This window comes from Megascapheus bottae, chromosome 9 (assembly GCF_031878675.1).
Source record: "Megascapheus bottae isolate mThoBot1 chromosome 9, mThoBot2.hap1, whole genome shotgun sequence".
Lineage (NCBI taxonomy): Eukaryota > Metazoa > Chordata > Mammalia > Rodentia > Geomyidae > Megascapheus > Megascapheus bottae.
The window spans coordinates 61307058-61333385 of record NC_143517.1 but is presented as its reverse complement, the minus strand read 5'-3'; the positions used below and the strand labels follow the sequence as shown (position 1 = coordinate 61333385).

The 26328-nt window shown below is 43.3% G+C and overlaps 1 protein-coding gene across 1 annotated transcript; it reads left to right on the top strand.

The window, feature by feature from the left end:
• Positions 1-1691: 1691 nt before the first annotated feature.
• Positions 1692-25946, top strand: Hhla1 (HHLA1 neighbor of OC90). The gene is made up of 17 exons (XM_090338780.1): positions 1692-1760; positions 2296-2329; positions 4290-4346; positions 5551-5607; positions 6920-7000; positions 8939-9022; positions 9125-9208; positions 13417-13500; positions 13990-14046; positions 14140-14232; positions 16675-16950; positions 19011-19238; positions 20744-20812; positions 21155-21229; positions 23510-23666; positions 24582-24664; positions 25903-25946. The coding sequence occupies exons 1-17, from the start codon at positions 1692-1694 to the stop codon at positions 25944-25946; spliced, it is 1632 nt and encodes a 543-aa protein (XP_090194906.1).
• The last annotated feature ends 382 nt before the right edge of the window (positions 25947-26328 follow it).

Genomic DNA, 26328 nt, shown 5'->3' with positions numbered 1-26328 from the left:
ATTGAAGTTCAGTGGCCTGGGGACCCATGCAAATTGAACAGACCAAAGATAGATTAGCTGGAGTAGAATATTTGTTTCAAATATTTCTAGCAAGCCTAACAGAAATGGAATGAAGATCCCAAGGAGGCCAGGCCTGCCTGGAAGTCTATATACTGTCCTGATGAAAGGTCAATAAATTTGTAGAAAAGTAGTAAGACAAGGAAAACAGTATGAGGTCCTTATAGGGCGTGAAGTACGTAGGAAAACCACCGAGAGTAAGGATCACTTTAGTAGGATTGGCTTACACATGGCCCAGCTCAGCACAAACTAATTTTTTATGGCATTGAAACCTCCCCAGGAGGTGGGATTTATGACAGTCTTCACTTTTTTTTTAAGAAGTGAGAGGCTTAGATAGAGAAGCCTCTATCTTTGAAGGATTCTTTTTCTATTGTCAATTCCTAGAAGCCATCAGCTCAGAATAATCCATGTGCCAACACAGCTGTTTCTGGGTGGTCTATTCTGAGCCACTCCAGTACATTTCTGTTGTTATAACAGGCACACACTTAGTTGTTCAGATAGTGTGTTTAAAGAAACAATGATTAATAGCCATAGGGAATACAGTGGAATAATGATCATTTGGCTTTAGTGTAAATTTTTGGACAGTTAATCCAATCTTTATATAACGGATTATAAGACTATCACATGGAAAACATTTTCTAGATGACTTATAGGAAGGCTGAGTTCTTGTAGTAAGTACCTTCATTTTTATTTGTTTGTTAAACAGCCAGATGGCCCCTGCTCTGTACCAGGTGTTGTCCATTGTGTTGAATGCATGTGACATGTTTCTCTTGCATAATTCCATTTAACAGTATATCTCTGTAACTGGGCACCCATGAGTGACAGAGTTTTAGTAACAATGTCAGCACTAGGAAGCAAACTCAGCAAGTCTGACTTCAGAATCCATATTTGCAATGAATGAATTTAATAGTACCATGAAAACTTTCAAGTGAGTGAATGTCCAATTTGAGCCAGATCACCATCACCAACTCAGGATTCCAACCAACTCTGTCTAACTTTGAACGCAAGCTCCTTGCCCAGTCCCAGACTGTCCCACAGCAGCTGGGGTCTGCAAGGCTAGAAATGCCAGGAATGCTCCATTCTGCTCTTCTTTGTATATGATCTATGAAGTACTTTCACAAAGCAAGTCTCCTTTCCAAACCGGAGTTATCTCAAATATTGACTAGGCTCTATGTTTTGATTTGCTAATTCTGCCAACCTTCTTTCAAACACATCACTGAGTGAAAACAATGCAAACCTAAAGCAAAGGAACTTGCTTTTTCCTCCATGGATGAGATTGATAGAAACTATAGTCTTAAAATAATAATAATAAAGTTTAGCATGGTTACCTTCAGTAAATAGGAGATACTTGTCCACACAATGAATCAGCTGTCAACAAAAGGAAGAAATGTGTAGATATAATACAGATGCAAATAACTGCTTCCTCCACTGCCACTGCATATAAGCTCACATCATGGATCTCTGCTACAAGGCTGATCCCAGGACAAACACAGAAAGAGGTAGGGAAGGAGGAGGAACAAAAAAGAAAAGACACTGAGAAAAGGGATTAAGATACCAAGGTATCTCTCTTTTGGAGTAATCATACTCATCACTAGATTTTACTGTCTCATTTAAATATCTTCACGGTAGCCAAGATGGTCCATTCTATCTACAAGGCTCAGAATGGTAATGTTGCCATGGTAATGAAGGTGCCACAGGACAAAGTGAGCTCACTTACTGTCCATACCTCTTGCTCTCTTCCTGCCTAGTGCCCCCATGTTGGACAAAATGCCAGCCTCCCTCCCACCTGGCATAGGCTAAGTGTAAAAGTACTCAAAAATTGCTGTAAATCACTTCAACTCTCCTCTTTCTACCACTATAATGAATCAGTGGGTAAAGGGAGCTTCAGCTACTAGGCTTTCAGGTGGAGAACTAAAAACTAACTACTGCAACATCTACTAACTACACTACCACAGTAACTGTGGCGTGAGCTTATCAGATTGTTTAAACTCAAAAGAATGGACTAAAAAGAGGAAACCTTCATTGTTGTTGAGTTCAGAGAAAATATGGCGTGAACCTGTTATCACCATACAACCTACTTATCCTCACTAGTACAAAACCATTAACTCTAAGTAATTAAAGGATTCGTTAATGCTAATAAATTCCCATCCACCATCCTCTATATTCTGCATCAATGTGCAGAATACATTACTATGCTAATAATCAGGCAGGTTCCAACATTGGCTTGTTCGCTTTCAGGTAACCAGAACATCGCAACATGCCAAGTGCCCTGGTATGTGGTTCTCCAGTGAAGTTGTGCCTGGGCCTTGTGTGTGTCCTGGCCCTTTCAAACACAGGTAGGGCTGTCAGCTCTACAGATGCCTGCTCTCTGTATAAGTTTTGATATCCATTGTTTTGAGAATCATGGCAGATAACATTTCAATCAAGAACTCACCGTCTATTCCAAATTGCATTCATAAATACCATTGTTGGCATTCTTTTCCTTAGAAGTGTTGTGCTTGAATCCCTCTCATACAACAGAAGGCTGCTCACCTCCACTTCACCAACCTACAAAAACCACCATCTCCCTGCATTTCCTCTTAGCTCCCTATGACTCACTCTTCATCATCAAACTGAGTGATTTTCTGTAACCTCATTACATCACATCCTTGTGTTCCTCCACCCTGTTCTTCATGTTTATTCACTGATGTCCCGCTGCTCTTCAGATACTATCCTGAAGTCTGTATTCCACATGATTCCACCCACCTCACCTCTAGCTGGCCCTGAAATTTCTCACCTCCTCTTTTCTCAGTGATCCATCACCTTGACCCTCTGTCAGCTCTTTTAAAGCTGGTTTAGCCCATTACAGTATTTAAACACATACTGGACCCTGCTCAGCAAATACCCCTCAGCCATCTAGATCCTACACCTCAGGTCCCAGATCCACAATCTTTTTCTGGAGAGGCTTCCAGGTCATGGATACAAGGCCTTTGTTATCCACCCTAACAATTCCCCTCCAAGTATTGGAATATTTGTAAGCACAGTCTGGAGTTCTTCCTGTCTGCTCCCTCTTTACATTAAATATCTAGCTGGTTGTGGTGTTAAACAAAATTATCAATGACTAGTATTAGCGTATTTCTTCAGTAACTACTTTAGGACTCTGTTCCCCAGGTCAAGTTTCTAAACAGCCTGATCTTTCCCTTGTCAATCACAAAGGGAGTCAAGATCTTCATTTAATGCTCTGACATAGTAAGGGTTTCATGAGCTGTTTATTTTTTTTTCCTTAATTTTTTTTTGATCCTGTTACTTAAACTTAAGGCCTAGGTACTGTCCCTGAACTTCTTTTGTGCGAAGGTTAGTACTCTAACACTTGAACCATAACACTCCTTCCAGCTATTTCAGAATAGTTTATTAGAGAGAAGAGTCTCATAAACTTTTCTGAGCAGGATGGCTTTGAACCACAATTCTCAGATCTCAGTCCCCTGAATAACTAGGATTATAGGCAAGAGCCTCTAGTGACTGGCTAACTGTTCATTCTTTATGGTGATTCGATTTATCACAATGGAAGTATTATTCTCTGTCACCTCAACCTTTGTAATAATTTTCTCTGTCTTAGCCTTTCCTTTTTCTGATGGTATAAAATTGGCTCCTCAGTGGGATGTTGAAAATTTGCAACGTAAAAGACAGAGAAGAGACAGGGACCACATTTCTCTTCCAAAATGTTTTTGATAAACACACAGTATTATGTTTTTGCTATTCTTTTGTGATTTTTTTTCCTGGGGGAGGAAGGATAGATGTTATTCTTTGTTTCCAAACATTTAGTTTTAAATAGCTAGAGTAGCTAGCTACTTAAATAGTAAAAGATACAAAAATACATAAAGCTAAAACATTCTCCCAAACAAGCTACTTTCCTTTCTTCAAGGACATTAATTGTACCAGTATCTTAAGAATATATAGCATAACTGTCTCTAAACAGACGTATGATACTGGAAGACTTTCTACAGAATGAAATGAACTGGACACTGTGTTCTTACACAGGGAAATGAAATCACATGACATGGTCAAACTCCTGAGGTTTCTGTGTTTTGTTTTATCTTACTATCCACCCTGGCTGTGGAAGTTAGGCCCTTTCCTCAGTCTTAGGTCTGCCTTTCCTCATCCTCCATACAATAAGACGATTTTTAAGGAAGCCATAGAGCATGTGAGGTTGTACTTCCAGGGCACTGTTTCACTAGTGGAACCCTCTATTTTAGTGTCTGGAAATAAAGGTTTTAAGAAGGGAAGCAACGGAACTATCTTTGGAGCCACAGGTAAGGAGTCCAGCCTCAAATCTTGTCTTACTCGGTTATACCAGGTATGGTTTTAACACTCCCTGTGTCTTCATTCTCCCATCTATAAAATGGATATAAGACAACTTCCAGTGAAGGAATCCAGGGTGAGCAAATGCAGCAGTGGATACCATGCTGAAAACGAACATGAAGGATACAACTCATGGATGGAGATGGGAGGGAAACACTGCGAGAAAGTGAGGGAAGTAGTGACATTGTTCAAAAAGAAATGTACTCTTGGGCCAGGTGCTTGGCCTAGTGGTAGAGTGCTTGCCTAGCATGCACGGAGCCCCGGATTTGATTCCTCGGTACCACATACATAGAAAAAAAGCCAGAAGTGGTGCTGTGGGTCAAGTGGTGGAGCTCTAGCCTTGAGAAAGTCCAAGGACAGAGCTTAGGCCCTGAGTTAAAAGCCCAGGACTGGCAAAAAAAAAAAAAGGTATTTCACATGACATGTGTAACTGTAACCCCTCTGTATATCACCTTTATGAGATAAATTAAAAAATAAAGATACCTTCTCACCTGATGAACATGAAAAATAGTCCATGAAAACTAACACAGAAATAGCCACAGTGTGATTCTGACATTGTCTAATTCAAAATAACTGATCATCTTGCCTAGCACGCAAGAACACCCGGATTTGATTCCTCGTTACCACATACACAGAAAAAGCCAGAAGTGGTGCCGTGGCTCAAGTGGTAGAATGTTAGCCTTGAGAAAGCCCAAAGACAGCACTCAGGCTCTAAGCTCAAGGAATGGCAATAATAATAATAATAATAATAATAATAATAATAATAATAATAGAAAGTTCCACAAAGCTTCCAAAGGGAAGCATTTCTAGGAAGCAGATTTGAGCCTTTTGCTATTGCTGTTCAGTGGTGTCAAGTAAGGCAAGTTGCCATTCCACTTGGAGCCTCAGTTTCTTGACCTAGCTAGGGAGTTGGATACACTCACCTCTCTGCATTGCAATCATCTTATTCATTACCACGCAGACTTCTAAACTATACCAAGTCCAAGAAGATGAGAATCTGGAAGTGGGGATAACATGAAATGAGAATCTGGAGGTGGGAGATCCTGGGGTCTGTATCTATCAGTGTCACTCACTGATCTCATGATAAGCTTAAAGTTGCTACATCAGAACTCCAAGTTTCTCCAGCTTCCTGGAGACTCTTGTTTCTCTTCCCAGTGCCTGTCCTTAGGGAAGAGAAGGAGGAGGAGGCGATGACATTTCTTGCTACCACTGGTGAGTGTCCTACTTATTTACATCACGCTATGGGAATCTGAGCTACTGAGAAAGGTTTCTTACTTTTCTATACTTCTGTTTCTAGTCCCTACAGTATGCACAGTAGCATCCCTGTCATTGTTATCTGAGCATCAAGCAAGAGTTAGAAAAGGCAATTACTGACCAATATTTCCCTGGGGTCAACTGCTGTTTCCAAATTTTCAAGGAATGCTTGGGGGAAGAAGGAGAGTTTAGTCCAGCTGACTCTCTCCACCTGCACACGCCAATACCTGAGGGATTTGTTTGCCTGAAATCTAAGTCCCATCCAAGGTCTATTAAAGCTGGATGTGTAAGGATGATCTATGGTATCAGAAATACAAAATTTTAAATATAATCTTCATCTGGGCACTGGGGACTCACCTCTATAATCCTATCTACTCAAGAGGCTGAGATTGGAAGATTATGGTTTGAAGCCAGCCCATAAAGACAAACCTCCAATTAACCAGCAAAAGGCTGGAATTGGAGAAACGGCCCAAGTGGTATCGCCACAAGAAAATAAGCCAGGTAGTGCCTGGTATTCAACCTCCAGTGTTGACACTGGAAAAGAAATAACAAGAAACCTTAACAACATATTAGTGGTATACGCCTGTCATCCTGTCTGCACAAGAGTCTGAGATGGGGAGAGTAACAGTCCCACACTAGCCTGGGAAGAAAAGTCTGTAAGACTCCATCTAATTAGAAGAAGCAGGTTGCGATGGAGTCTGCCTCTCATCCAGGCTACAGTATGGTGATATTATTGAGGAGGATCGCAGTCTAGGCCATGGATGGGCAGAAAGCAGAATCCTGTCCCCCAAATAGCCAGTGCACAAGAAAGGTGGATATGCTACATGGTAGAGCTCCTGTCTACCAGGCCTCTGAGTTCAAAGCCCAGTTGCAACAGCAACAATATCTTCCTGGTAGATGCCAGTGTGACTGGGGCCTTTATTTATTGCACAATGCACTTGTTTCTAAATTCCAGGCTGTTGAAAATACCCTTGGGGACTTTGGGCTTTTCAATGTGGATGGGATATTTCCCACACATCTGAACTCTCTCCAAACAGAGATAAAATGTTCACTAAAGGGAAGGTTATTTGTATCCTTTGCTATCAAAGATACAAATCCTGAGCTCCTGGAAAAAAAATGCCATTTTCTATGAAATCCCCAGTCTAGCACTTTGGTATACATTGTGTGTATGTGCCAAGAGATTGATTATCTGCTTAAAGTTGAGAAATGAGTACTTCTTTCTGTTGTAAAGGAGAGCTCATCAGGGCCATTGTCTTTGTATGTTCTTTAGAACTCCCTGCGAAGTCTGTTGATCTCTCTGCCCTCAACCTGACGGAGCTTGTGAATGGGATGCTGAGCCGAGCTTTGAAAGGTAACCCACTTGTGTCACAGTCATTCTTCTCCTATGTCAGCTTGTCTCCTGGACTCTCTGACCTGGGAAAAACACATCTGCTGTATCTCTCCCTGAATCCATGTTTACAGTAAAGTATCCATTGTCCTACCCGACCCTGGATCAGACAGAAAAAATCCCCATAAACCAGAAGGTCTGTGAGTCTTCTGAAGGCCGGCGACACTCCACACATTCTGTGTGTATGCACCTTTGCTGGGCAACGTGGGGTGCTGAGTGCTTACGATATCATTTGAACATTTCTTTGTAGAAATAATTATAATAAGTTATACATCTTCTTTAGATTCTAGCAACATGATTTATACATAGCTGTACTTCATGCCTGAGCAATTATGAACCAATAATAACCAAGATCAGAAGACTGAAGTTCAGAGGTAGAACAATTCCCAACCACAAAGCACAATCCTTCATCTGAATTCCTTTCTTCCTTTACTATTTATATTCCACTTGATAGAACAGCTACCACATGCCAGGTACTTACCCTTGCAAGTACTGGGGGTGAAATACTGAACAAACCTGGCAAAAATCCTTGTTCCAGGGGACTAGCATTCGAGTAGGAGGAAAGGAAAGAAAGCATAAGCAACATAGATGTGGTTAGTGCTATGCAGAACACGGCCAACAGAGGGTTCTGATTCTAGAGTGAGGTTTACAGAGGGCTATCTGAGTGAGTGTATTCTTTCAGTGTGCAGTACACCAAAGACACAGTGGTTATTTTGGTTTTAAGCTTATTCTGTCACTTATGCATTGAGTGGTACCTGAGGGCTTATCCCATGTCAGTCCCCACACTTGAAGCTGCAGGCACAGAGCGATAACCCCTGCCCACTCCTTGTTCACAGAAGGTTGCCCTTGATTGGGAATACTTGGGGGAGGGGGTGTCTGTGATGACTGTGAGGCATTAGAGAGGGTGGGATGCATTCCTGAGCTCTCACCAATCCTATCCTGCTCTCTGCAACGACCTTTGCTGGGTTCTGCCCATGGTATTAAGAAATCCAAAAGAGAAGGTTGTGCCTCCAAAAAGCTTAGGCTCTTGGCACCTTACAAATCCTGGCAGGGCTGTCATTCTTATGTCACAGATGGGGCTGCCAAGGCACACCCAGTGCCAATCTGTTGACACTCAATGCCTGTGAGGTACCCCAGAATCTTCAAAACTACCTGTGTGACAAGAGTCCTGAGGTACGCTTATTACCTACACAACCCCAGACTTGACACTTAGAGATGGTTTCAGTTTATCTTAGGTGGGCCCAAATTTGCCCTTACTAAGTGCCACTGTGACTCTTATGACCAGAAAGGCACAAGAAAATGGAGCCCCAGGGTATTCAAACTTTGGGGTATACCCTCCATTCTCCAAAGGACCTCATAAAATACAGGCCTGGGGCTCCCCTCCATGTGTGGCATCTGGATTATCCCCCAGGGGCTAGGGCTGTGTGAGCACAACTTACTTATGTACATAGTATATGGGCTCATTCAATCCAGCCACTATCCCAAAGGTTCTCAAACAGATAGAAGTGAAAGAAACTTGAAGCACCTGTTAAAACAATTCAGAATCCTAATCCTCCTCCATAGCCTTCTTGCCTCTGGAGCTGTGAGAACGTCTATTCCTGTTGGTTAAGCCACCAAGTGGCTACAGCAGGCCCAGGAATCTAATGTACCCGGGATTCTTGTCCCAAGAGGTACACGGCATCCCAGCAGGTCAGAGAGCCAAGTGAACCCACTGCTGGGGCAGATTTGTGTGCTTTCCTTGGTTATTTTTTTGTGTTTTTGTCATTTTGTTATTTGTGTGTTTTTTTTAATCTTGGTTGATTATGGTTGATTTCTGTTACATTTGCTTGTTGGTAGTACGGTTTCCTTGTTACTCTTCTGGCAGACATTTGACTGTTTCTTCATCTCCTTCTCTTTCTGCAGAGAGCAAGAAGTTCTTCTCCTTGCTAACTGTTACGTCCTATAGTTCCTTTGCCTTTCACAAGGTTTCCGTCGCCGTATACAACAGTGAGTTCTGCCTTGGCTCTTCCTGTGGGGCACAGGTGGGTGGAAGGGACACAGGGCTGGGCCTAGGGTTCAGATTTCTAAGTGAGACATTTCTTTTCACAGTCTCCAACCCCAAGACAGTGGACCCCGCCAAGTTCCCCACCAGGTACTGCTACTGCTTAAATAACCGGACCAATGACTTGTCAGGTGGGTGGAGGAGCCACAGCTCCAATTCTGCTTGTGCTCTTTTAGATATGTTTTTTTTCCTACAATAAAATACAAAACACCGATTGAATTTAAGAAGGGGCACATTCATTGTCCTTTTTTTTGTTGTTTTATTGTAGAGAAACAGCTGAGCAGGGGTGGGGACCCTCATCTTAACAGCAAGATCAGGAAACAGTATAAATATCTGTCACTATGGAAACAGTTAACTATTCAACCTTTGGGAAACACCTCCAGGCAATGCACAGCTTCTCACTGAATATAGCCAGATTTTTTTTTCCTATGCATGGAAAAATTCCCCCCAAATTTTATTCAGGGAAAATAGTTATAAAATAATATTCAAAATATGTCTTTAATGAAACTATATATAACTGGACACCATATAAACTATTCATCTGATAGGAAGACTGGAATGTGTCTTTTGAAACTGGAAAGCATTTATTTGTTAATATGACCTTATATTATCTGGATATTTTTTCAGTGACATTGTATTGATGCGTTACTTATGTAATGAAAACTTAGAAGTATTTTCTCCTTATATTTTTGTAATACTGAGTAATAGATGTAAAAATTACTGTTACAGCTGACCCACTCATCAATAACATTTGGGCATATTATTTTTCCATTGATCAGAACTTTGGGGAAGATGTCCTTGTTATAATCAAATGATCAGATCTGGATTATTTTCTTCTAAGTATTATCAACTCTAACATCTAGCCCTCCTTTAAAGGCACATTTACATATACATATATATGTATTTTTTTCCTTAATAAAATAACCCAAAAATGCCAGAGAACTTGGAAAAATATAATCAAGGAGCCAGAAACATTTGCTACTACAATATTCATAGGTTATCAATAGTCACATTAAGAAATATTCTTGGAGGCCGGGTTTGGCCTAGTAATAGAGTGCTTGCCAAGCATGCATGAAGATCCAGGTTCTATTCCTTGGTAACCACATACACTGAAAAGGCTGGAAGTGGTGTGTGGCTCAAGTGGTAGAGAGCTAGCCTTGAGGAAAGCCCAGGGACAGTGTTCAGGCCCTCAATTCAAGCCCGAGGACTGGCAAAAGAATAAAAAAGAAAAACAAATATGTTTTGGGAGCTGGTCCTGGGGTTAGGACCTGGTGTTCTCTCTTGGCTTTCCCTCAGTGCTGTCACTCTATCATTTGAGTAATATCTCCACTTCTGGAGTTGTGCTGGTCACCTGGAGATAAAAATCTCACAGGCCTTTCTGCCTGAGTTAACTTCAAACCACGATTCCCATATCTTAGCCACCTGACTATATAGGACTACAGGCATGAGGCACCAGTGCCCAGCTAGTATTCACGTTTTGATCAACATTGTCTATAACCCATCAATCCATTCTGCCTGTCACCTATACTTTTCTAAGGGACTCATTTACTCCAGCTATCTACGCATCTAGCTGTCTATCCTACTCCACACACAGAACTATACTCTAAAATACTGCAGATATAAGGTGGGCTATGGTAATAAGTAACCATTAGACAGTATAGCTTAAAAAAGTAAAATGTGTTTACGTGTGACAGTATAAGCAGATATACCAAGGCTACTTTGAACATTTGAGGATACTTTGGGGACCCAAGATCTTTTTAGCTTGTTGCTCTGCCTTGTCATAGTAGATTTTAATGTTCTTTTCACCACCTCTACACTCTGGTCATGAGAACAGGGGGAAAGGGCTGGGAAAGATTCTTATTTGTCATAAAAAATGTTTGCATTTATCTCTTTTGCATTGAAATTTTGCAACATGGCCACACCCATTTAGGCAAAAATATGTTAAATCATTCTGCATGAAACTAAAATTTGATATTCTCTTACTAAAAGAATTTGGGAGAGTATGGCCAAACCATTCCACCCAATGTACATAAATATGTCTCATCTATTTCACCAATGTGTGGTATTCACTGAAAGAAGGTACCATGATTTATTTAATTGGTCTCCACTTGATGGAAACATAGTTTATTCCGGATACTTTTCTAACTATAAACAATGCTGTGAGGAACACCTGCACCAAATCAGCTGGAGTGCTTGTCCAATTATCTCAGTAGGATAAAGCCCTCAGAATGGAATTGTTGGCAGACAACGAAACAATCTTGTGGTGATTCAAATTGCTAAAATTTCTTCTAGAAATCTTACATAAGTTTACACCTTTATCAACAATGTTTGACTGCATCTGTCTGCACCCTTGCAAACACTGGGTATTAAGAAGAGTATCTAAAATCATTTTCCTACCTAATAGTTATATGTAAAGGTAATCAGAAATAATTCATCTGGAGCACTAATAGTAAATTAGATAATGAAATCACCAACAAAATAATTGAAATGATAATCACTTCATTTCTTCCCAGCCCATTAGACAGGTCTGAAAAGCAGGTTCACAGTAAGGAGATGGTAAAAGCAACATGTTGAAGGAATGGTTGGGTCCAATGTAGAATTTAGCTCACATTAATAAGTTCTACCACCCTATAGGACTCTCTGAGTCTCAAGGGGCAGAACCTAGATCCAGTGCTTGGTTGTCTAGCACACAGTCCCTCTCATACCTTCTATGCGGTCTTAAGAACACTCAAGACTTGCATTTTATCGGCCTCTTTATGAGTCTCCCTTTTCCATTCACTTAGCTTCTCCTGTATGTTTTACCAACTCCCCAAAACCTAGCAGATGTCTGGCACACAGCAAATACTCAATGAATATTTATTAGGTAAATGAATTAATAAACGAAGGAGAAATTTGAGAAGACAGAAATAGGTGGGATAAGTAATAAGACACGGCCTGTCTTCCATTTCTGCAAGTCGATGTAGAAGGCAGATGCCCAGTCTTGCCAACCTTCAGCACAGATGGGAGTCTACAGCCACATGCTACACAGGATTTCTCTATCCAGGAATTAGTCACGTGTTCATGCAGACATCACAAAATACACCAGGGCTCAGCCTTGCATATAGCAACACCCAACTCCTGCAGTCTTGGCACACTGTACAAACCACTGATTATCCTAGTACATATTCCTGAGTATCTTGGGTCTGTGTTTACGAGCCAGCTTGCTTTTGTCCACCTCATAATCCTAATAATTACTAAAAGAAGCATTTATACCAGGCAGAGTTGGAATCATCAGTGATAGCTAACACTTAATTCTGAAAAAAAAAAAAGCCCTGTTTAAAAATGGCTCCTGCAGCAGAGTCCTCTTTCTTATGGAGAATCTAGTTTTGTTTTTTTTTATCCTGGACACCCACAGATGGACAGAAAATGTAGATGGAAGCCCCTTGTCAAGAAATGTATCAGTGAGTGCCAATGACTCACACCTGTAGTCTTAGCTACATAGGAGACTGAGATATGAGGATTGTGGTTCAAAGCCAGCCCAGAAATCCATTGAGACTCTGATCTTAAATTAGCCATCAAAAAGTCAGACGCGGAGCTGTAGCTCAAATGGTAGAGTAATAGCCTTGAGAATAAAAAGTTCAGGGACAACACCCAGTCCCTGAGTTCAAGCCCAGAACTGGTATGCACACACACACACACACACACACACACACACACACACAGGAGTGTATCAGGAAATCTTACTGGTCTATGGTGCTTATCACGTCGAGCAAAGGTCCTATTCACATCTTGCTGAGAGAGAAAATTCTGCAAGAGCCAGTAAACTTCAGTACTATAAATTCCTCCTGGGCTTCCTTCACAGCCCTAACCAAAAGGAGGCCCACAGGAGGGGCCCCTTCTGAACATTTATAAAGGGCCTTGTCTGTCTTAACAGTCTGAAGTGTATAACCCTGCACTAAATTTGACGTTGCATTTTCACATTCTAGCACTGTAAATTTACCTTACATGTTTGTGAACCTGATTGCCCTTAAACAGATACGATGTTCTGAAACAATTCAATGAAGTTGTGGGGAGGGGAGGGGAGCTGCAGAAAAGCCCCCACTCATAGCCGCTGCCTTCTGGCATGCCCTATGGCTTGTGCAGAGTGGGGGTGGGAGGTGGGCAGTAGGAGAAAGCCGATAAGAAATCTACAGGGAATCCTAAGGCTTTCTGCTTGCTAGCAATTCACCTATGAGTACCATTCCTCAATATGTAGACCTAAATCATACTTGAAAACTCCATTTGAAAACATTCCAACCTAATATGTTTCCTCCCCTTGCCTCCAGATCAGAAATGCCAACTTCCCCAATCTGTCTTGCAGATTTCACAGCCTTGCTGGTGGACATCATTGGAAATTCGACCAGCTACCTCACAGAGATCTTTAAGTCCACCTCCATCCTCTCAGGTGTGTTCATTTTCAAAGTGCCTGCCAAGTGTGAGATTTGCCATTCATCATGGAGTATTATCAGAACTAGCAGACTTCCCCATACCGGGCTCTGCCAAAGGTCAGGCTGCCTGGAATCTACAGATAAGCTCTAATTAATAGGCAATCGTGTGGAGACCTAGGGATTTAGGCATTACAAATAAAGGGGGTGCGTTTTTACCAGTTTGAAGATGGAGATGGGTAAACTGAGTCCCAGAGGAGTCAAGCAGGTCTCAGATTTGCATAGTACATAGCTAGAATGTGGCAGAGTTGATGTCATAACTGGAAGCCATTGGCTGTACCAAGGGCCCCATGTTTCTCCTCCTTCACCCCTTCCAGTGAAAAGAAAGAAATCAGACTGCAAGTGTCTCCTCAAGAATAAGTAGTCAGTTTCTCCCGAGCAGGTGGCCGCAACCTAAATAAGATCTATTGCCTCCTGTCTAAGTCGTGGTCTGCGGGTTCTTCTTACAGTGAGTCAAACCAACGAATCTGACTGCATCTTCATCTGTGTGGTGGCAGGGACGTCTGGTGAGTAGAGGCCGCTTTGGAGCCCACAGTGAGTGTTCAGTTCTACTGATAAACTCAAGTTTGATCTCATTGGGGTGACTGGTTTTTTTGCAGGAAGGAATCTTTCTGACTTCTGGGAGCTGGCAGAAAGATCCCCTGTTATCAATTACACCTTCACCAGTAGTGTGGCCATGGCTGGTGTCCTGGGTGAGTGTCAAGCTCTCCGCTTCCTATCAGAGAGCCTGGTCCCTGGGGCGAACTGGACACTGAATGCTGACCTCAGGCATCTTAGTTTCCCATCTATTGTGTGTTTTTTTTTGTTCAAAAGAAAGGAGAAATGTTCACTATTTTAAATATACGTGTGTATGTCCATAAATGTATTAAATATTTTAAACATGTACATAGGTGTTAAATTTAACTTATATATACATATTTAAAATGTATGCACACATATTTAAATATATTTATATGTGTATAAGTATATATTTATACATAGGTAGTTTTATATATATACATATCATATATGGGTACATATATTTTCTGTAGTCTCTTCAAGAGGTGATCTGGGTACCCCAGATTCTTTCTCCTATATCAACAAGCAGGTGGAGCTGAGCAGCTTCTGTTTCCATTCCCACATTAGCACAAATACATTGCTCTAGATGTCCGCATGACCAAATCACACATCATTTCTTGTATTTATTATCTGGCTTTTCCAGGCATTTGGAATTTAGATCCTGCTCTAGAATGTGTCTCTCTGTACTGCCCATCCCTGACCCAATCACCTCCATAAGACCTAAAATTTGGGGAACCACCATGAAGGCTCTTTCTCCTTTTTACTTAGCTCATCTCTCTCTCTCTGAGTAGAGTCCCTAGGATCTGGCAGCTCCTCTGAGAGCACCTGTGGTCAGTTGCAGGGGTGTTGTGATTCGAGTCCTCACTGTCTCTGGACCTTTGAACTGGAGCATCCTCTGAATCAGAGCTCCGTATCTGAAGCTTGTCCTTCTCTCTAATATCTGTCAACTGCTCCGAAGGCATGGTGTTGACATACAGTGTCAGTGGTATCTCTTCACTGCTCAGAACTTCACCCTGAGCAGGCTACGGTCCAAGATCCTCAGCCTTTCTTTGTCCTTGTTCTTGACAAGTCTCCTCCTTATCCTTCCTCCACCAGTCCTGCTATGTATGTCCACAATGAAGTCACTGCCCATGTGACTTTCATCCTATGTGGAGTTCTCTCCCTGCCTTTCCATGCGTCCAAGCTCATGCCTCTGTCACTGGCCACCTCTAACTCTTCCTTCTGTTTCCTAAAGACCTTTCAGTCAAAATCCATCCTTTGTATTCCGTGGCCCTACCACATAGCATTTACTTATTTTCTGGACTCCGTGGAACTCCAGGTTGTAACTCTGGCCTTTACATGTGCACTGTCTCAATGAAGGGTTTTCCAGGCAGAGATGGTCTTGTTCTGCTCCGCAGTCTGGCTCCTCAGAACCTGGTCCACAGCCCCACATACAATAGGCTCTCCCATCCATGTGTCTGGAGTAAAGGGAAGGACTCAGTGACTGTCCTACTCTACTTCAGTGAGCTGCTTTGATTTGTGCTTACTTCAAGGTTCCCCCTTGGTCACGTTGCCTAAGGAGCTGCTTTCTCCATGAGACAAAGCTGCTGGCTCAGAATCTGAACTGGTATTTAGCAGGACAGAGCTGAGGGTCCATCAATCCCCCCTACGAAGAGAAGCATTCCCCAATCTACCTAGCCCCAATTCCAATCAGGTCTTCCCTAGCATCCCTTCAATAGGACAGCTGCTTAGGAAGTGAGACCATAGCTGCACGTTGACACTAGGGTAGACATGCCTGTGGCCCGTCACCTGCAAGATGATAGCTCAGGATGCTGTTTGCTCCAGCTCTAACTGGCCCGGCAGCAAGACTCAGGCTGGTGATTGTACATGCTGTTAATGGTCTAGATATGAGACTGGTGGGAGGGAGGGAGGCTGCAGAGCCACTTCCTCCAATTGCATCAATTGGACCCTGCCCACAGCTGTCTGTCAAAGGGACAAAGGGGAATGGAAACCTAGCAGACAGAGGGAGGAAGCCTATAGGCAAGTAAGAGTCTCTTATCCTCCTCCCTGTGATCCTTCCCTAGGAAAGGCATATGTTAAATTTAACACATGAGCCTCCTTCTCCTGGGAGGTTAGATTTCTTTGAAAATATTTACCAATCTGCCTGTACAGTGCCTCTTCTTTCAAGCAGTCCATCCTGAACATTTTACCTCGGTTCCTAGAAGTTCCCACAGGGCAATGGAGCAAGCTATCACCTCTCCCCGGAGTCAATTCCAGAGCCCAGTGGTGGTTGAGGACTGGGAAATAGAGCGGGGATTCTGGCTGCATTTGGGTCTGGAGGAGAGACATTGTATGTCTAGCACTTTTATTCCTGTCAACTTTGCATTCTGCCAACAGTGACTCATCACTCAGCTTTTAGGGAGATTGATATTTTAACTTTATTTGTTATTCAAGAAGAAACCTGTCTTTTTGGTGACATTTGGTTCTGTTTGGAGGAAAGTTGAAATCTCAGATTTCTGTATACTTGTTTTCCAATAGACTTCCAGTGATTTAATAGTGTCAAGCAGTTGAAGCTATCATTCACTGTCTCCCTGAAGGTTCAGCTACCAGGAAAGCAGCCGAGACCTCCAGGCCAACAACCCGAAGTCAACAGACACTACGGAAAGTGAGCCCCCCAAACTGGACCCAGAGCTCACACTGGGAGTCAGTTCCAAGGCCCTTCCTGTGGGCAGAGACAAGTTCTCCTTCGGAGGGCGAGGGGGAAGGGGGCACAGAGAGGCTGGTCTCTACTCAGGCCACAGGCACACAGAGGGATCTCTCTCATTCCCACTCAACTTCTGGTAAGACACTGTCTCAACATTTCCCCCTCCTTTGCTGAGTCCCCCAGATCCATCTAAGCTCAAATAAATAATTAAAATCCTTCTTCCTCTTATTCCTCTCCACCCCTGGGAAATATGGATAAACAGGCAAAGTATATGAGCCAGTATAGCTTCCATTAAGTCAAGGAGTAGCAGCAAATATCATGGGTATAATTCATTCCAAGCATTTATCTGTTTGTATCCTCAGATATTGTGGCTTAAGGAATCTTAGTTTCAACAAAGTAGTTAGTGATCCCTCTGAAAAGTCACAGGAAATGACAGAGTCAACATTTTGTGGTTCACTGTATTATGAACATGTTCATGGATTCACACCAGCATGAAAAGATGACACTGGTGACTTGTCAAGACATCCCCAGTCCCTGTTACCGAGCACACATGATCAGCCATGCTGTCATTGAAGACTCAAAAACATCTATGACTTCCTATTTGGAAATAATACAAAACTGAGTTCTTCCTTTCATTAAGCATCAGTATGATCTATTCCAATAGTGGACCAGAACCACACAACACAAATATATGTTTGCTTTCAGCTACTACTAGCTGTTGAAAGCACAGGTCTGTGAATGTCTCCCTTCTGTCCTGAGATCAACATCAGGAGAGACAGCAAGGAAACAGTCACCGTCCAGCGAAAGAGCTATTGTATGAGGAGAGCCAGTGAGAGGATCTCTCACTCAGCATAGAAAAGATAAGGCTTGTTGGGTATTGGTGGCTCATGTCTATAATCCTTGCTACTTAGGATGCTAAGATCTGAGGATCCCAGTTCCAAGCCATCCTGTGCAAGGAAAGTCTGTGAGACTCATCTCTCATTAAACCATCTAAGAACCAGAAGTGGAGTTGTGGCTCAAAGTCCTTACTAATGACAGAAAAAAAAACTAAAGAAAAGAAAAGTCAAGGCTTGCTCAAGTGGTTAAGAATCAACAAGACTTGGCAAGCAAGGAAACTATGAGGCCAGAGTAGAGAAAATAAGCCTCAGTAACTACAAAACGTTTAAAATTGCTACACAAAAAAGTGAAATACACATCATCATGATAATTATACAAACTTAGGGACCTTGCTGTGTAATATGAAATTAGGTATTATTTAAGGACAAGAAAAGTCATAACACACCTAGCTCTGACCAAACTGGAAAAGCTTGGTAAGGAAGGAAGACCACCCAACTTTAGTGTGATTAATAATAAATACATGAAGGGACATATCATTTTATAGTAGAGAAATCAGTGACTTCAAAATGACAGTTGTGTCCCCAGCCTTACTCACAACTACTAAAACCACCACTGGGTTCAATTTTGCAGAACTTGAAGAAAATTTTCTACTGTGAGAAACCATTTCTTAAAACCCAATTAAGGAAGATTTAGCATAAATAAGAAATTATTATTGTTATTATTATTATTATTTTAGTGATAGACCTAAAGGTAGTTACATATGTCTCTCAAAACTCGACAGAGTGAGCTGAGGCTAACGCTTGTAATCCTAACTACTCAGGAGGCTGAGATCTGAGGATTGCCATTTGAAGCTATCCTTTGCAGGAAAGGCCATGAGACTCTGATCTCCAATTAACTACCAGCAAGTGAGTACTGGAGCTGTGGCTCAAGAGGTAGAGCACTAGCCTTGAGCACCAAAGCTCAGCAAGAACAATGTCCAAGCCCTAAGTCCAAGCCCCAAGAGCAGCTTGAAAACAAAACAATAGCAGCAACAGCTCGTGGCAGGTGTACAGCTCGTGTCTCCAGGCCTCTGCACCTCCATCTCCACCATCTTCCCACTATGTCACATGATTAGAAATGTATATCTTAAATTGGAGGCAGGGTCCACTGACTCCTAAACACATTTCTTAGCTGGTTTAGTGTTTGGAGCATGTGTCTGCTATCCTGAAGCAAATTTCAACTTGCTCTATGTAGTCTAGTTCAGAGTAAAGTTTAAACTTATGTATGAATGGTCCACACACGTATGTGTTCTCTTTGTTCCACTAATGACATTTCTATGGCTCTGCAATTTGATTTGAGACTCCAAGTGTTCAAATGTATCAGATCCTTCTGACTGTCACTGTGAACACACAGCTACAGAGGAAGTGACTGGAACACAACAGGTGACAGCTGGCAGACAGACCTGGGCTTCTACATTATCAGTGCCCAGGACTCAGAGCATGAGTGAGAACACACGTGGAGGGCCTCTCTGGAAAACCGGCACCTCCACACACACGTCTCCCCTGGATGCCCAGGAGGCCACAGATTTTGCTGATATATGGGCCATGCCCAGCCACATGGCCCAGCCCAGTTCAGTCTCAGGTAAGAAGTACCATTCACCCCATCAGCACTGCCTATTTTAAATACCTTTCTAGATTTTTGAAACACAACACACATGCAAAAAAACTAGTAATACATAAATGAGACACATAATTAACCATCATAAAGCAAAGTCTTCTCTTTTCTCTATCCTATATCTCCTGTTCTTCTACTCAATGAATGAAGGCTGCTTCTTATGAATCTCCTACCTCCTCTTCTCTTGCATACAATCACTTCCCCAATTTTTCTTTTAGTTATATCATTATTAAATAAGAAACCCGTGGAATTCACTTTGTTTATTCAAGACAGTGTCTTTTGGGGATAGTGTTCATATGTATTATTTTGCTATTGATCATTATACTATTAATATTATTTGCATTTTAGGAATGTGTTAATATGTATGATTATTGCTATTAATCCTTACATATACATGTGTGTGTTTCATTCATTAAGAATTCTTTATAATTTCTTATGGAATATTATAGGGAAGAGTAAATATATTTTAATAGATATAAATATAACATCTTGACTCAAAAATCTCAGTTGGACAATCAGGCCTGGCAAGGGTATTTTGTTGGCTTTAGCTATATGAACACCTGGTATGTTTCCTGGGTTTTGCTATCTGTGCTAATGTAAGGGAAGATGAAAGAGCACGTGCTTTGGTTGCATCAGTGACTCATCTAGGTTGAGATCTTGGCCCCATCCTTACACTGTCACACAGCTCGGGAGGGGTCCATCACCTCTGAGTCCTGTTTGCTCATCTCTGAAATACGACTTTCCGTCTGGTTAATTGCAGCGTTGTCTGTGCTGTGATGATCTCCTTGCAACTCAGCCTGTCTGCAGACCTGCCCCTCCCACCACACACAGTGGCACATTGTAGCCAGCTGCTGAAAGGACTCAGGCCTGGACCCCCATCTCAGTCCTCTGTGGTCCTCAGTCTGCGTGGGAATGGTCCTGGGAGATAGGCAGCTCTGTACTTGTGTCTCTTGCCTGCTCAGGTTTTAAGAATTACAGAGAAACACATGCAAGCAACAAGTGTTCATTGACACAGAGAAATGCAAAGGAAACGCTACCTGGCTAAGAAAACAACGTAATTGTCCCCCTGAATCGGACCTCTTGCACATGCCCGTGTGTGTGTGTGTGTGTGTGTGTGTGTGTGTGTGTGTGTGTGTGGTCACAGCACTCATTTCGGCACTCACACTGGTCCACAGAGAGGCAGGCCTGATAAGTGACACACTGACACCCCAGGCAGAGGAGCGTGATGTGTGGGGAGCAGTTGCACCGCTGTGTGAAGCGGAGTCCAGACTCAGTGTCCCTGTTAGCGTCACCTAGCATCCTAGCCTAGACCTCCATTGTGGGGTCTAGTTCCACTTAGCTCAGCCTAATCAACACTCTACTTTGCTGGTTTGGCTGAAGAGTGAGCACTGATTAGGCAGGGCGGGGGGGAGGGGGAGCAGGGGACATCTTATCTAAGGGGGACCTCTCACCTCTCTCTCCCCTCCTCCCAGGAACAGCCACTCCTGGTACACAGACTCCGAATCCAACCAAGGCACCGGCCCCCAGAGATCCTCAGATGGGTAAGAAGGCTCCTGGAGAAAGAAACCCAGTAACCCGGTACCATGCCATCAAGCCTCGACGGGGCCGCTGGGGCGAGCCTGCGCCGTGAGCCCCAGTACACAGAGAAGCCAGCTTTTGCATTTTGCTGATTTTCACACACACACAAAATGCAGCACTGGTGTGTGAAGCTCACTGTGGTGCTCACCTGGCCTGTGACCTTTGATAAGCCACTTCCGCCTGGCTACAGGTCCCGTGGGGGTTCAAGTTCTCTTTATCCTCAAGGTGTTCCGACCCTCAGGTTCTGTGTACAAGCCACAGCCGCTCTGAGGTTGGTTTTAAAATTCTGTTCTTACCCTTTACAGATGATGTCCCTGCAAGATGGCCACTCACTCCTGGGGAAGAGCCAGCTTCAGTTGCCACAGCCCCCCACGTGTCGAGTGAGTAGCAGCACTGCCGTTTGCTGTTTTTTCTTGTATTCAGTGTGAAGGAGGCTTTATGATCTAATGAGGAGAGCTTTATCATTCTGGACTCAGACTGCTGGGGTGCAGAGCTCAGTTCAGTCCTTGCTTGTGAGGTGGGGTTTCAGTCTCCTCAACTCTAAAGACAAATCACAATGGTGAAGAGGGGCAGAGATGTCTCTGTTGTCATTTCTGTGTACTTTTGTGTGCCAGTGACATTCATCAAGGGGATTAGAGAGTGAGCTTTCACTGACTGAATGAGCATCTGTATGCAGGATTTTGCAAATGGAAGTCTCCCGGGGCCAGCGTGGTTTTAGTCAGTGAGAAAAGGGAAGGAAGAAAAGAGAATTCACCTGTGGCTGTTTCCAAGAACCCCTCTCTACCCATCCCTGCACACTGTCTCATCCCTACACTCCCCATTCTTGTGCATCTGAGGGGAAGCTCATCCCTGGGCCTACGGCTGTTCTCCAGAATTCCAGAGATGAGATCTTTTGTTTCTTTTCTGGAAGATTTCTGCATTTTTCCCACCCCAGCTTTTAGAGCCTCTCCCTCTCCCTCTCCCTCTCCCTCTCCCTCTCCCTCTCCCTCTCCCTCTCCTCTCTCTCTCTCTCTCTCTCTCTCTCTCTCTCTCTCTCTCTCTCTCTCTCTCTCTCTCTCTCTCTCTCTGTGTTGTGACAGTATAAGTAAGAAATTGATACAAAGCAGATTTCCCTTTTCCACTCCTAGGTGCTTTGCTAGCTTCTCACGTGCTCCAGGACTGCTCACATGACATTAGTCCAGCATTATATCATTATGTCGCAGGAGTCTGCATAGTCAGTGTTTGGTAACCTTCCAGATCTGTGCAAACTGCTCACAACCTACCACGAATGGTGATGAACCTGTCAAAACAGAGACACAAGTGCGATTTCTGAGATCATTCGTGTTCTCTCTACAAGGAGTTACTGAGAAGCACACTGGTGATGAAGAGGGGTAGTTGTCAGAGCACATTCTAGAAATGAGCTGACAATATCTGCCTCATAGGATTATATAGGGATTAAATCAACTATGTAAAGATCTTAGGGAGGTAGTTGCGTTATAGAAGGTGCTCAATGAAAGTTAATGAATGAAGTATTGACACATTGGTGTGGATATTGGTCTATAGGGATGAATGTTATAGTTTACTCAGGAAAAAGTATTATTTATATATATATGAACATATATATATACCACATATAGTATGTGTGTGTGTGTGTGTGTGTGTGTGTGTGTGTGTGTGTGTGAAAACTAGAAATCAGGGCCTGAGCATTGTGTCTGAGCTTTTTTCCTCAAGGATAACACTCTACTCCTTGAGCCACCACTGCACTCATAGTATTTTGGTAATTAATTGGAGATAAGAGCTTCAGGGCCTTTTCCTATGGCTTCTACCCATGATCCTCAAATCCTAGCTTCCTGATTAGCTAAGATTACAGGCATGAGCCATTAATGTCCATCTCCTTTCTATATATTTTTATAAAATCGTTCTCTAGGATGGTAAGTTCTTTTTTGACTGCATAAATACATTTTAATTATACTTTTCGAAAACCTAAAAAAATTCTTTATAATATACAATGGACACCTGTTAATGTTTCAAAAATGCCATTTTACTCACAAATCAAAGACAAAACTCAGAAAAATGCCAACAGCAGCTCAATGGAGAATGTCAGACAGTCAAAGAAAACCTCAAGTGATCCTGCTCGGGAATTTATTTTTCTTCAGTTGTTGTAGTTACTGGGGCTTGAACGCAGAGCCTGGGCATTTCCTTTAGCTTTTCTGCTCAAGCCTGTCACTCTATCGCTTGAGCCACAGCTTTACTTCTGACTTTTTACTAGTTAATTGGAGATAAGAATCTCACAGACTTTCCTACTCTGGCTGGCTTTGAGCCAAGATCCTCAGATTTCAGTCTCCTGGGTGGCTAGGATCACAGGTGTGAGCCTCTGCCGTCTCCTCAAGGTCCTCCTGTGAGATGCCACACCATCATGGCCTCTGAAAGCTTCACCAGGCGGCACCCACGCCCAGCATTTCCCTGCAATATGCCCGCAGGGAATTTGTCTAAGTCAAACCAATTGCTGCTCTCCAGGAACTCGATCACCACCTAGTCTCTGTCTCTAGAAGCTCAGTTACCACCATGTGTCCTCTCTGTCTCAGAGCTAATCAAACCATATCCACCTGGCCCAGGACTAAGCAAAGGGCCAGGGGTCATCAAATGGCTTGATTTGACTTACTTGAGATTGTGTCTTCCAGGGTGTCCTCGGTTGTCCCTCAAAGAGGGGCCCATGACAGCTGCTCCTCTCCCCGTGGTCATCCAGAAGCTCAACCCGTGCCTGATGGAGCTGTGCCGCTATTTCCAGAGATGCCTCTGCCTCAGCCAAATAAGGGATTCCAGCTTGGAGGCTATGAGGTAACTTGGGCCAGCTTCACCTTTCCTCGGCCAGACTCCATAGGCTTTGGTTGAAAAGAACACTTTTTGGCAATACTAGGGTTTGAATTCAGGGCCTTGTGCTTAACAGGCAGGCACTCTATCACTAACCTTTTGGGCTTTTGTATGATATTTCAGGGTCTTATGTGGCCCAGACCATCACCCTTCTAGATCGTGGTTTACAGATAGGTACCACCACATATGGACTCTGTGTCGTATAACTTTCAGCTGGGGGGGCCTAAAGCCTTGATTCTCCTTATCTATATTTTCCAAATAGGTAGGATTATTAAAGGGGCTAGCATAGACTTATTCTGCCACCAAGGAAGTAGTCAGACATCAAATAATTCACAGACAGGTGACGAAATGAATTCTCAAGTTAGGTCTCTCCTAAATTGCCATTTCATTGGTAGGATGGTAAACTGAGGGCTGGAGTTCAGTTTGGATGACTTAATCTTTGCTGTGTTGAGTTGGTCTGGCATTAGTTGAGCTATGTTGGACTGAGTCAGGTGCATTGAGCTGAGTGGAGTGGATCTCAGAGAAGATGAGCTGTGATGGCTTGATTTGGCATGAATTGAAGTGAGCTGAGTTGAAGTCACTGAACTGAGTTGGGCTGAACCATACTGAGTTGGTTTGGGTTGAACTGAGGTTCGTGGGGTTTTGCTGTGTTGGGTTGGAGTGAGCTGGACTGACTGAGTGGGTTGAGATGTCCTGGGATGAATTGGGCTGATGAGTTCATCTGAGTGGAGGCGAGCTTGCCTTGGGATACACAGAGCTGAGCTGAGTCCTGCTGGGATTGCAGGTGTATACCACCACAGCCAGCATGTCCTTACTCGTTTCATTCTCTGTCTTCTCTGTGCCAGTACAGGACCATGACTGTTCTCTTGTTTGAACCTTTAGGTACTGTCTGGAATCCTACTCTTGGTTTCTAAAGAATGCGACGTTGATCTGTGGGAGAGTGAAGCGAGTTTCCCACTCACACAGTAAGTACCCAACTTGGAAAAGCTGTAGCTCTGCAGTGAATGCTTCCTACAGAAGGCTGTGGGACTCTGAATGACTGGCATTGGCAGGGACATAGACAGCCTGAAGCTCAGCTAATCACTGCCTGGTCAAGACAGAAGTCTAGGCTAGTCCAGACTCTCCAGCTACTTATTTGATGGTTGTGATAGGATATAAATACTGAGCATAACCCTACTATACACTCTTGCATACTGTGCGAACTGAGTCATCATGGAAATTAAGAAGATAAATAATAATAAAAGGAAAGACAAACTCAAAGTAAATATTACATTACAAAACAAGAGAAAATGTATGCTACCAATTCAAGGGGACAGGAAGCATGAAGTCATTGAAAGGGCCCCTGGCCCTGAGGCTATAAAAGCCTTATTACCTGCAGAGACACCTCGTGTCATCTCTGCTTTTTCCTGGTAGGTTTGCAAGTACAGGCGTCTGGTCTCACTGGTCCCCAATCCAATGGACTGTTCTGATGTGGGATTAGGAGAGGTTGCCTGGGCTTTGGCAGAGGACTTATCTTGGCAATGTGTTATCATAAACAAACAACAGCAGCAAAGGAAAACACAGCCACCAATTCCTTCCTGTGGCTCTTTGAGACTATCATCAAGTGGGATCTTGGGAATCTATTCCAGTTCCCTTTGTCCTTTGTTGTCTCTCTTATCACAAGCTTTATCCCACAGTGTCTCCTAAAATCAAGCTCTGGCTCTTCTTGTTTCCACACAGGGCCTCTGCTTATTTGGCTTCCTTCTGCCTCAAATATGTGTCCTTTGCTTCTTGGAGAAAAATCCACTCTTTGACTTTCTGTTATTCTAATACCAACATCTTCCTTCTGCCTTGCTAGAGGCAAGGCCCGGGAGAAGGAGGGGCACACGTCAGGGAGCTGAATCCCTTTACTTGGTGTGGGGAGGGGGACCACAGGACCCAGTAGCTCTTCTGTCCTTCCACCATAAAATCCCAACCCTCACAACGCAGCATACTACTGCCCTGAAACTAGCATCACACAGCTCGGAAGACAAGAACCCCCTGCAGCTCCTTTCTCACTAGCAAGGAAGTTTTGCCAAGTCCTGCCAGCACTAAGACACACTGGCCCCTTCCCTGTCCTGTGCAAGCCGAAGAACGTCGACGTCTGACAGTGCTGTCAGAGTTTTCATTCATGTCTCTGTACTGTTCCTACCTCAGTGCCCTGAGTGCCTCCTTGGTCTTTCAGCCTTGAAGCAGAAATGCCTTGAGAATGTCTGCAAGTCTGTGTGAAGAGCTGGCAGTGACTCTGGGCCATTGCCCTTTCCCTCCGGCCATCGGCACAGCTTGGCTCTGTTTGAAGAAGTCACAGTGGCCCCCGCTGCTACATCATCCGCAAACTCTAAGTGTTTGGGTTTTGTTTTTTTTCTTTCACTCAGAAGTAGCATTTTTCTCTCCTAGAATCTGTGACAGGTATCGAAGGTAGAGGCCTCGCAGGTAGCACAGTAATAATGCCAGGCTCTCTCATCAGAGTCCAACATGACACCTGAGATGACTTCAAAGGACCTGGCGAAGATAAGAGGATTGTGGGGGAATGACAGAATCCATACTCTGGAAAAATTTACATGAGCGTTTTCTATATTGTCGACTGAAATGTGGACACATCTTAATCAGA